The sequence below is a fragment of the Zeugodacus cucurbitae genome, chromosome 4, assembly GCF_028554725.1.
Source record: "Zeugodacus cucurbitae isolate PBARC_wt_2022May chromosome 4, idZeuCucr1.2, whole genome shotgun sequence".
Classification (NCBI taxonomy): domain Eukaryota; kingdom Metazoa; phylum Arthropoda; class Insecta; order Diptera; family Tephritidae; genus Zeugodacus; species Zeugodacus cucurbitae.
Genome location: NC_071669.1, coordinates 38,997,262 through 39,009,544, shown reverse-complemented (window position 1 = coordinate 39,009,544; position 12,283 = coordinate 38,997,262). Strand labels below are relative to the sequence as shown.

Sequence of the window (12,283 nt, the reverse complement as noted above, 5' to 3'; positions counted from 1 at the left end):
AATCAGTTTGTTGACGGTGGGTTTTAGTCTTTCACACAATACGCTCGACAGAACCTTATACGCGATGTTGAGGAGGCTTATCCCACGGTAATTGGCGCAAATTGTGGGGTCTCCCTTTTTGTGTATTGGGCTGAGTACACTGAGATTCCAATCGTCAGGCATGCTTTCTTCCGACCATATTCTGCAAAGAAGCTGATGCAAGCACCTTATCAGCTCTTCGCCGCCGAATTTGAATAGCTCGGCCGGTAATCCACCGGCCCCCGCCGCCTTATTGTTTTTCAAGCGGGTAATTGCTATTCGAATTTCTTCACGGTCGGGCAATGGAACATCTGCTCCATCGTCGTCGATTGGGGAATCGGGTTCGCCATCTCCTGTTGTTGTACTTTCACTGCCATTCAGCAAGTCGAGTAGAAAATCGTTCGGCTGTCGGTTGTGATTGCAGCTTCTCGATGTCGAACCTTCCTTGTGTTTGTTGACGTGTACGCTTTTCTATACAGAGGCGGGTGCGTATCTTAGCTGCTACAAGATAGTGGTCCGAGCCGATGTTGGGACCACCAAGCGTACGCACATTAGAAACACTGGAGACATGTCGTCCATCTATCACAACATGATCGATCGGGTTGCGAGTGATTCGGTCCGGGGACAGCCAAGTAGCTTGATGGATTTTCTTATGCTGAAATCTAGTACTACAGACGACCATATTTCGGGCCCCGGCGAAGTCGATCAGCCTCAGACCGTTTGGTGATGTTTCGTCATGGAGGCTGAATTTTCCGACTGTTGTGCTAAAGACACCTTCTTTACCCACCCTAGCGTTGAAATCGCCATGCACGATTTTGACATACTACATACATACATACATACATAATGTACTATACTTTGATAAATTTATAAGAAGTGTTGGTGTACAGTGCAGCTATTGCTTTCTCACTAGAAATAGTTACATTTGTCCCACATTGACAGCAATAGGTTGTACCAAGAATGATATACATACGAGGTCTGTTAAAAAAATGAGATGCATTTTATTAAAAAAAAAATATATTTATTTATTCAACAATTCCTCTTTTGTTCTCTTAAGGGGTGGGTCTCAGAGTCTAAAAACAAGCGTGTTTTCACATTTGTTTTTTATTTTTATAACCATATACAGTTGTACTTCTCTAACTCGAATCACGGTAACTCGGAAGGAAGAATTTGTATTAAATTTGACTTCTATTGCCAATTCAAAAGTTCAAGTTATTGAGAACTTCAAGTTATAGAAGCTCGAGTTATGGAAGTTCAACTGTATTTCCTTTAAACTATTCATCACATCAAAGATACGTATTTAAACAGTATTTTGTGAATTTTTTTCAGATGTTGGCACATCATCTCTCATAACGTGTAAAAAAAGGTGGGCGTCAAAACTCATGATGGGTTCATCTTTAAGCAATAAACCAAAAATATTTCAATAGTACATGGATAAATCTAGTTAATGAACGAAAGAAAGAAGAAAATAGTGAAATGTGAATTTTTTACAGAATTTTAACCAAAAAACTGACATTTTCGAGATATATTGGCTCGAAAAAAATAGTTCTAATAAATATAAAAATCTTTGTTCATTAACTAGATAATGTTATTCCAAAGATGTGTGCAAAATTTGAGCAAAATCGCTTCATAACTTCTCGACAAATCTTGTCTCGCTTCATAACTGTCGACAAATCTGACATGGCCGGATGGACGAATCGTCAAAAGGGGGTATTTATTAGAATATTACTCGGATTAATTTGATATTTTTGGATAATATTTAAATCATATTGGACAATTTAATAAGGCAACTTTTTTTCAAATTTTGAAACCCACCCATCCCCTTACAAGTAGTCCTCCTCAGATATAATACATTTGTGCCACCGTTTTTTCCAATCCTCGAAGCAGTTCTGATATGCACTGTTTGGTATGCCATGGAGCTCTCTCATAATTTTTTCCTTGGCTCTCCTGGCACTTCCATTGGGACGATTGAATTTCGATTTCGATGTCGTCAACAGTTATGATACTCTTAAGTAAATCAGGACGTCATTCAACAATTCATTCCTGAGTGATGCTCATTCGACGATTCTTCATAACAATTACAGTATACTCGCGAAAAGTAAATCGATTTGTATTTTGGGTAATTTACTTTTTCGAATAATTTACTTTTCCAAATATATACATAAATTATCTGTTTTTTTTTAATTTAAATGCATTTTTAAACTTAAAAAATTCATTCATTTATTTGCTTCAATAAAACATATGGATTTACATGAAAAACATATTTACATTTACATACATACATATGTATTTACTATGAAGAGAAAATATCTTGAATATTCTTTTTTTTTTCTTTTGCAATATATTTTCTGACCATTTTTGTACGACAATTCAAAAAGTCTGACACCTGATTTGCATCGTTTTCATTTTTAAATCAGTGGATCAAGTAGGAGAGTTTATTTACTAAAAAGACGCGATAAACAAGAGAGTAAGTGTTTTTGCAACATCGTAAAAAACGGTGCTTGCTTCGTCAAACTCTCTGAAAAGCAAATTAAAAAATTTACTTTTTCGAGGTGCATGTGTAATCTTAAAGGTGATTAACTTTTCCGCGATTATTTATTTTCTGAGAATTTACTTTTCGAGAGTATACTGTATTTTCACTTTTTCAACATTTTCATCAGTTGTTGGTGTGCTGGGACGTTCAGGGCGAGCGTCGTTATTCACATACTCAACCTACTTTGATTTTTTCGAAAACGTTATTTCCCACCTCAAAGCATAATATATCATAGTTTTTTTGTAATGACTTTATTTACATTTTGCTTATAAACATCTGTGTATGTATACAAACAGCTTTTGATTGATGCGCTATACAAAGTATAAAAATGCTATGTGATATTTGTCTAAACTGAATAAATGGGAATTTGCTATTTTCTTAAACTAATGAACTTTCTAAACACGCATTCCATATTCACCGCTTACTTCCGCTTTTTGAGCTGAATCTTCTCGAATGGATGCGCCTCAATGTAAGCCAAAGCTTTCAGAATGTATTCCGGGATTGGTGGCGGTGTTGGCAAATGATCGCCTTTGGGTTGATAACCGTTTTCATCGGCTGTGTAAGACAATTGTATGGGCTGTCCCTCGGGTGAGATGTACGAATATGAGCCCGAGGCATAAGAGCTGCCCACACCGCTCTCCTGAACTTGAATCCTATTCGAGGTATCATACGCGTAGTTGTAGCTGCCATCGGGGTTTACTTCGTTCGCATAATTGACGATCGTGGCGTGAGCATCGGCAGGATCAACAGCAGCATAGGCGCAAGCGAAGAGTGCTGTGGCGACGAGCAGCTGTGAATGTATCGTAAGCTAAGATAAGCTATAGTTTTTGGAAGTCGAAGCCAGACTTACCAATTTGAACATTTTGTTTTTGTATTCTATTAGGCTATGCACGATGCGGAGTTAATTCTGTTACTGATTTGCTATGCGCTTCTAAACACTTTTATATATCTCGCAGGTGTAACCCCCTGGTGCGTGCTTCAAGCACAACTAGACTGCTTCGAATGCTGCACCCAACGCAGAGTTTCGTCAGCAATATGCGCATGCGCGTCTGTGTGCTACAATACCATCGCTAGAAGAATGAAATATCGCCGATCATATGCAAATAGTCAATACGAGTATGAAGATTATGCCGATTATTATCAATTTCTAAACAAAATTGTTGTTGGTGTATGTATTAAACGTGTTTATTAAAAGCGCTTATCAGTTTGCGATTTTAATTTGACCGCGTTTGCTGAGCTTTTCGCCTGCTTCTTGCTTTTGTTTTTGCGCCGTAGTAGCCACGGGTCAGTAGCAGAAGAAGTGTAAAAAACTGATTATAAATGTAACGACCGATACGCACATAAACAAATAACTGTCAGATTAGTTTAATTTATTAATCGGACTTAGCACACAGGGTTCCATTGTCGACGGCAGTGCAGAGCAAGCGAATAATGCGTTTTTGTTCAAAATAATGAGTGTCATTAATAATCATATGCAAATCTGCTTCAGCATATTCGAGCTTCATATGTATGCACACACACACACACACACAGACACACACATATTCATTCGTCAACAAAACAACAAGCATGAGTACATACATATGTTTGTAGTTCGCGTGTGTTGTGATAAAAGTGTTACGCATAAAACATTTTGGAAATATGCAACTGCTGATGCAGCGACTTTGAATTCTGTTGTTAGTTGTATTATATTTGCATATCGGTTATCAAAATTTTGAACGGCAATTTTGCATATGCTAGTCTAACATGACACTAAACCCTTGAAATAAATGAGCAGCTATTCATGCAATACATGCGAACTATAGACATTGAGCGTGAATAAAGAATATGACAAAACCGTTGACTGCTGCCATAATATCCAAACACATGTTTTGTTTTAGATATATGTATGTTTGTATGTTTTTGAAAACACCATCGATCATCAGTTAACATCATTAGTTATGTACAAAAAACACGAATGCCTAAAAGTATGCAACGGCATTTGACTGTTCTGTACACGACCGTTTTCCGGAATGATACCGTAATCTATGGTGATTTGTATGAAGCTTCGCAATCAGTTTTACTTTTTCGTTTAGAAGTTTTTTAGTATTTTTTATTAGTATTTTTCCAGGTTGGAAGTTCTCAGTAAAAATATACCTTTTTCCGAAGCTCTTCCATTGCAGAGTGTGGAACCACCGCAAAAAATGATATCGTTACAATGACAGGCAACACTTGCAAAACTCACAACTTACAAATACAATATTGACTGAGACCCACCATTTAAACACTAATTTATTATATCTATTGTTTCGGACATCTTTCTCTGTGCTGTATGTTTGAATTGGAGACATCTTAGTACATTGTGCATCACCAAATATAGAACTCTTAAGTTAATTTGAGTTTGTGAAGTGTCATTGTTTCTGGCCTATGTTGTTGTTAGTTTCCTCCTCCAATGTCCAGTTTTAGCTGAGGTTGAAACACCTTGCAAGGCTCATCTTCGGCGAATTGGCTAGAATTGACATTAGCCGACTCAAGAAGTTTGTAACTGATTTCGAGCGCTTTGCCCAATCATAAGGGTCTTTCTGATCCATTTGGACTTTATTGATATCTTAAAGACTCCAAACTGTCCAAGTGCGATCTTCCATCGTATTAGAGATCTGCACACTAACCTAACCTATTGTTCGAGAAGAGCACATATGTATTCTCTGTCGCTCTCTATCTATCCTAGGAGTTCAGTGTCTACACCGTGTGTAAATCGTGCACGGCATCCACACTGGTGGAGAGTCGGTGGTTTTCTGAGAGATTATTTCCACATGAGTACAGAATTTCCTTATTAGGCACTAACTTTTTTGAACAAGAACTCTTAGGTTAGTGAGCCGCATAGATTGGACAATGGAACATAACCTCTCCCTGATATTCCAACGTTTTACAAAGGTAGAATGTAGAATTAATCGAGGCAGATATCAAAACCATGGGATAAGCCTCCTCAACATTGCGTATAATGTCCTGTCGAGCGTATTGTGTGAGACTTAACCCCACCGTCAACGAACCGATTGGGCCTTATCAGTGTGGCTTTAGACCTGGAAAATCCACCATGAACCAGATATTCACCATGCGACAAATCTTGGAAAAGACCCGAGAGAGAAGAATCGACACTCACCACCTTTTCATCGATTTTAAAGCTGCGTTCTACAGCACGAAAAGGAGTTGCCTCTATGCCGCGATGTCTGAATTTGGTATCCCCTCAAAACTAATACGGCTATGTAAACTGACGTTGAGCAACACCAAAAGCTCCGTCAGGATCGGGAAGGACATCTCCGAGCCGTTCGATACCAAACGTGGTCTCAGACAAGGTGACTCACTATTGTGTGGCTTCTTTAACTTGATGCTGGAAGCAATAATTCGAGCTGCAGAGCTAAATAGAGAAGGTACAATCTTCTACAAGAGTGTACAGCTACTGGCGTACGCCGAATATATCGATATCATTGGAAACAACACCCGCGCCGTTAGTTCTGCTTTTTCCAGACTGGATAAGGAAGCGAAGCGAATGGGATCAAGACGAAATATCTCCTATCATTAAACAAACAGTCAGTGCACTCGCGTCTTGGCTCCCATGTCACTGTTTACAGTCATAACTTTGAAGTTGTAGATAATTTCGTTTATCTGGGAACCAGCAAACCAGAACAACACCAACAATGTCAGCCTCGAAATCCAGCGCAGAATCACTCTTGCCAGTCCTCTCTCGCCGAACCAAAATCAAACTCTATAAGTCGCTAATTATTCCCGTCCTGATGTATGGCGCTGAAGCGTAGACGATGACAACATCCGATGAAATTACTCTTGGGGTTTTCGAGAGAAAGGTTTTGCGTAAGATTTATGGTCCTCTACACATTGGCAACGGCGAATACCGCAGACGATGGAACGATGAGCTGTACGACTTATACGACGACATTGACATAGTTCAGCGAATAAAAAGACAGCGGCTTCGCTGGCTAGGTAATGTTGTGCGGATGGATGAAAACACTCCAGCTCTGAAAATTTGGTTTGGTATCACAATTTGAAGAAATCATAATTATTTGTATTCCTTGGTTTGGTCTAAACCCAATCACGTAGGATACTTCGAACTCAATTGCTATAGGCTTAGTAAAAACCTGTTATTTTGTAGACCTGAAAAAAATGTGAACTTAACAAATACAACATGCAAAAAATATCAAATGCGAATAGCAGTGTTTTGTGAAAATATCGAATAAGTTGAGGCTTTTGGAGATCTCGTTATGAGTTGTCAACGTGGATCTGTTAGAGATATGAGATTAAAAAATTAGATGTTGTAGTGAATTTTATAACTGCTAAATAAACATCCATTTAATAAATAAGTTATTTTACCTACTAACAAGACCTATTTAGGCATAAAGTTTAGGCAATTTGACGATTTGAATATTTGAGGTTTTTATAACAATTTTCAATTGGAAAGCTAATAAACCACAAATATATTGTTTTGATAACGGCATTTATTGAAACTAGGAGTAATATGTATGTGAATTATGTATAGGTATGTATTGGCTACAATGCATTGAGCTTTGATGTAGGAACTTGTCCATCATTTGGACTAACTATTTGACTTTTGGCTTCTTAAAAGTGTCTACGTTGAGCTGGGCGACGTATGTGTGCCGCTACATTCTGGAATTGTTTTAGGTGGGCCTGTTGCTGTGGACGGTGTTGTTGTTGTTGAAGTTGCTGACGATGGGCAGCTTCCTCATCGTATGGATGAAGACGAATGTATTCCAAAGACTTGAGGATCTGTGGTGGGATTGGTGGAGGAGTGGGCAAGTGGTTACCCTGAGGGTTGAAACCGTTCTCATCAGCCAAGTAGGAGAGCTGGATGAGTTCACCTTCAGGTGAGTAGTACGAAAAACCGCCGCTGGCGTGATGACCACCAAAGCCCTCCTCTTGAGCGCTAATACCGTTGGAGGTCGCATAGTCCAGCTTATAGCTGCCATCCTCGTTCACATGGCTGTTGTGCTTCAACGTCTCAGCGTGAGTGCCGTGGCTAATAGCACCATGGGCAACACAGGCTAGCGAAGCGATGGTGGCAATAAGGATCTGAAAAATACAAGTGATCGTCAGATAGATATAGTAATTTTTTTTTTAAATCTCTGTATTGAAACTCACAAATTTATTCATTTTGATGTAATTGGATTTAACTTTCGAAAAGCTCTAAAGCAGTAGTTTGCTAACGAAGACACTAAATTGATTTGATGCTGATTGGCAAAAAACGGTCTAGTTTTATACGAAAAATCATTTGTCAACCTACCCGACTCACATCAAAATGCTGTCAACTTTGGCTTTTGTTATGCAGATCTAGCGTCAAGGCGTTAACCACAATCGCTTTGCTCTGCGTTTCGAGTTATAGCTTGAACAATTGACCTGGTGAACGCGTCTGCATATTGCTTGAATGGGTGTGGAACCCGCCTAGTATAAGATCGGTGTGTCTATTTAGGGTATGAAAGCCAAATGCGGTCAAATAATAATCGAATGTGAACAACAACAACACCACAAAGGCACACTCACACATACAAACATATGCATATGAACTCACAACTTTGGAACGAGCAAGTGCATCGATGGTTAATAAAATTAGCAAATGTAAAATATATAAAAACTAATTAAAATAACAGAGAACCGCTTGTCTCGCTTGACTAAGCATTATTAATTTTTGAATGAACTACTAACACTCACACACACACTCAGTTTGTCTACACGGTTTGAAAATACAAAAGTTTTTTTTTATTTTATTTGAAATTGAAAATAGCAATATCTGAATGTAAGTATGGAGATGTGGGTTTCCTTTATGGTTAATTTTAGCCCTAAACATGCAAGCAAAGTTAAAGCTGACGTTTGTCGATATTTTTTGTTATTAAAACACGTAATAGGTTACACCATGGCAGGAAATGGAAGAACAGACCAAAATTATATATCATAGTATAACTGCTTCTCATAAATAGTTGGCTCAAAGTCAACAGCAGTTACCTGTCATAAATCGAAAATGCAGCAACGGTATATATGGGAAACGAGATATTTATTTTGATTTTTAAATTTGAACAATATCTTTTACTTTTGAATCACCAATCATTTGATCTCACAAGCATCATTCCACCAATCAGCGCAACAAATCTGAATTACATAACTTTAAAGAAAAATGTATTAAATTGCAATTGTTTATCACTAAAAATTTCTACGAGCAACAAGTAAAGAAGAGCTCAGTCGGATGTAACCGACGATTTTGTACTATCGCAATATGCAAGACTCAAGAGTCGAGTCTGAAGATGAGATTTGAAGTATATGCAAACCTTTGTGTTAAGTAATATTCCATATGAATTCAACTCTCGCTAATAGTGCTATGGGATGGTTGATCACAACATCTTTTACCTTCGAATGACATAAGGCTAATCGACATGCAAAAGGGACGAAAATCAGTATACATACTTGGTAATAGACTGTTTTCATTTAATGTATTATATAACCGATTTTATCAATTATTACCTTCAGAGAGGTGACGATCCATTTTGACAGTAGAGCAGACAGGACGGTCACTAGCACCTGTTCTGTCACTAGATCCTTCTGGGTCAAAGTCAATCGCAAGAAGTCAAGGGAACTCTTCACCCTTAGTAAGGTCCATCTTTCCCTAGTTCTAACTGGTAATTGAAATTAAACATTTTACCGGATGACGCAAAATCTTCCCAACATTTTCTAGTGGAATGCTCCGCCTTTGCGAGGTCTAGGCAACATTTCCTTGGACCTCACTTTTTTGTGCGTCCCTGCGAATTAGCGGATAGAGGAGTAAAAACCTCTACAGATTTGTGGTATTTTAGGCACTTTGTCGATTCTTAAATATAAGTAAGGAGGTACATTTTTTGGCATCACAAAGGACTGTCCTTAATAGTCTAAGTGTGTTTCCTTTTGGGCAACAGCCATCCAACCTAACCTAAACTACCTCCAATTCACATAAAAATCAAAAACGTACTCTCAATTCCCTTGAGTTATTTCAGAGAATAAATTATATTTTAGATAAAAAGTCAGCTATCGATACAAAATCTCATATTCGGTATCTGCGGCCAGGAAAAATTGGTGCTTCTTTTATATAAAGTAAAATCAAATAATCAGACGGAATCAAAAATTGTGTTGTATGTGGTGTGGTTGTAGTTCGATTTCGTTCACTTTCATATTCTAAGTGTTTATGTTTAGAGAGTTATCGATCTATTAGTAGTTTTTAATATATAGGTGATGGGCGTGTTTATTATCTATTTGCACATTGTATCAAGAAATGCTAGATTGAAAAGCTTTCACTAACCTGAGTGGCTTTAAAGATTTGTTAGATACATACAATTTTAAATCCCAAAATACCTGTAGGATGAATATATATACATATAACTTTTTGATTATCGCTTGCACGTGGAAAGTCCGATACCTATACCCATACCGATTACCTATTTAGTTAACTTTATACTCTGTATATAATTTTCCGAGAGTTTAAAAATTGGGAGAAGTGAGAATATTTATTTATTTAATTTATTAGAAACCTGTGGTCAAGTTAATTATGGGTAAAATATGAGTAGATATGCAAATGATCTTCAGATTCTTTTTTTCGATAAGATTTAATGATTGATTTATCGATTACAAATTCAAACGAATTGTTGTAAAATGAGATAAAAAGGCGTAGCTGTGATCGCATTCCGCTTATATTCAAGTTCTCCTAAGAAGGTGTTTGGGAGGAATGTATTTTCGTACCAAAATATAAATTGATTGGTAGCCTTTCTAATATTCCTAGATCCAACATTGTTTATATTTAGCGTATTTGAGGAAACCCGAGATTATTTTCAGCATTTTCTCACGGATTTAATTTGCATACAAAGTATAACAAAAATAAGTATTTAAAAAAATAACACTTTATTCTTTCTTTTCTTAACCATAATTGATACGTATATGTACAAGTAAATTGTGCAGACTTGAAGCCAAACCAATGAAGACAATATTCTTTTAAATTTAAACAAAAAATATGAAAAACATTTACTCAATTTATAAGCTGCTACATACTCAAGTATATGTATATGGCTTATTCACCTGCTTAGAACTTTTTATTGTCTTGATACGACAGCTGAGCTTGGCCACTGGCGCCCTTGCGGTCCTCTTGTTGTGGATGTGTACGAATGTATTCGAGCGCTTTGAGAATAGCCTCTGGTATTGGTGGTGGTGTGGGCAAATGTTCGCCAGCCGGATGGAAGCCATTTTCATCGGCTGTGTAGCTCAATTGAATGAGTTGACCATCTGGCGCATAATAAGCCGAAGAGCCGCTCGCATAATAGCCGCCTACACCGGATTCGCCAGCGGCAATGCCATTCGAGGTCTCATACTGGTATTGATAGCTGCCATCCTCTTTTACTTCACTCTTGAAATTTCGCGTCTCGGCAGCGGCATCGTATTGATCAGGACGCGCTTCCACGAAGTTGTTGCAATGGCACAGTATGACGGTTACAACAAACGCGAGGGCGATGGAAGTGGTGGCCTGTAAATAATTCGATGACAATGTACATTTATGTTTGCAACGACTTTTTATCCTTGAAAACTAGAAATATTTTCGAGCGCTCGCTCTCATCACTTACTGTTTTCGACATTTCGCTGGCTGCTGTTGGCTCGTTGTTGAACTGGATGCTTCTGCCTCGATAGTTTACACAAGAATGAGTATGTGTCCAAGTGTCCACTGGCCCATTTATAGTAACAAAGTGTGCCAGTTTCTTTTGTTTCACTTCGAATTGTTCCATCGAAGTACTGAACCAGATTGTACCTTTCTGGAGAAATAACACGATTACTACGAAGCGATAAATAACATAAAGATGAGCAAAAAAACAAATTAAAGCCGAAATATAAGTGCACAGTGGCGACCATTGTAGTGCATTTTCATTTTTAAATTGCCTCAAATATAATTTTTTGTTGCTCTTTTTGACTTTATTAACACTTTTTATGATCTAAAATATGCGGAACATTACAGGCCTGCTTCGGTTAGCGTTCAAAGTTTATTTACTTTTCTCTCAGCCATCTCAGACTTCCTATTAAAATTTAAGGGGCGTGAATTAGTGTTTGTGCACATAAAAAATAGTTCCACAACATTAATGACACAAACTAAGACAATTTGTTATTCACCGCTAACCCGTTGAGAAAATCCTTTCATCAGTAATGAGTCATCGCTGAGATAATCTATCGTGATCGACAGTATTTCTCCATAACCTTATATGTAATGTATTAAAATATTGCAGAGTATTGGGTATAGTAATTTCTGCCACGCTCGGGATATGAACTCCCCCTCCCATGTAAAAGTAAAACACCATATACTTGATTGTGAATTGCCTTGATTCCGTATTACATTATAAGAGATTATTTCTTATCCTAACAGACCTGGCGGCTGACTCAAATGTACATACATACATTTATACAATAGTCTTAGAAATATTAAACCATATCATCTCTATTAAGAATGGTGCAATTAATAGTATTGAGATGGAAATAAGCGGTTTCGAAAGACAACTCTCATTTCTACACTTTAGAAAATTTAAAAAGTTGTTGAAAGCTGTATAATTCTCAATATATCTCAGCGAAGTCTTAGATGTTTTCTCACAATACTCAGATTTTGGGTAGGGCTGTCGGACTAAATTTTTTTCTTAAGATTCCTATATTAGTCATTCTTCTCGGTTCAATATTTCT

General features: G+C 37.5%; 3 protein-coding genes across 4 annotated transcripts; all 3 read right to left on the bottom strand.

The window, feature by feature from the left end:
* Positions 1-2,782: 2,782 nt before the first annotated feature.
* On the bottom strand, positions 2,783-3,540 carry LOC105214395 (pupal cuticle protein Edg-78E). 2 transcript variants are annotated; one of them, XM_054228627.1, is made up of 2 exons: positions 3,402-3,540; positions 2,783-3,359 (listed from the first exon to the last, which is right to left on the bottom strand). In XM_054228627.1, the coding sequence occupies exons 1-2, from the start codon at positions 3,411-3,413 to the stop codon at positions 2,973-2,975; spliced, it is 399 nt and encodes a 132-aa protein (XP_054084602.1). In that variant the 5' UTR covers positions 3,414-3,540; the 3' UTR covers positions 2,783-2,972. The 2 variants fall into 2 exon arrangements, with proteins under 2 accessions (XP_054084602.1, XP_011186082.1); XM_011187780.3 differs by having other exon boundaries at positions 2,783-3,341; positions 3,402-3,525.
* A 3,480-nt stretch (positions 3,541-7,020) lies between these two features.
* LOC105214396 (pupal cuticle protein Edg-78E) lies at positions 7,021-7,855 on the bottom strand. The gene is made up of 2 exons (XM_011187781.3): positions 7,700-7,855; positions 7,021-7,630 (listed from the first exon to the last, which is right to left on the bottom strand). Exons 1-2 carry the CDS (start codon positions 7,709-7,711, stop codon positions 7,160-7,162), a joined length of 483 nt encoding a protein of 160 aa, XP_011186083.1. The 5' UTR covers positions 7,712-7,855; the 3' UTR covers positions 7,021-7,159.
* Positions 7,856-10,455: 2,600 nt separating this feature from the next.
* Positions 10,456-11,351, bottom strand: LOC105214397 (pupal cuticle protein Edg-78E). Its single transcript, XM_011187782.3, has 2 exons — positions 11,188-11,351; positions 10,456-11,090 (listed from the first exon to the last, which is right to left on the bottom strand). Exons 1-2 carry the CDS (start codon positions 11,344-11,346, stop codon positions 10,653-10,655), a joined length of 597 nt encoding a protein of 198 aa, XP_011186084.2. The 5' UTR covers positions 11,347-11,351; the 3' UTR covers positions 10,456-10,652.
* Positions 11,352-12,283: the final 932 nt, after the last annotated feature.

Bases quoted from the DNA above. Each gene is read 5' to 3' on its own strand.
- LOC105214397 (XM_011187782.3), bottom strand. From the start codon at position 11,346: ATGGAACAATTCGAAGTGAAACAAAAGAAACTGGCACACTTTGTTACT. The intron at 11,091-11,187 runs GTAAGTGATGAG...AATTATTTACAG, and splicing joins CCAGCGAAATGTCGAAAACA to GCCACCACTTCCATCGCCCT.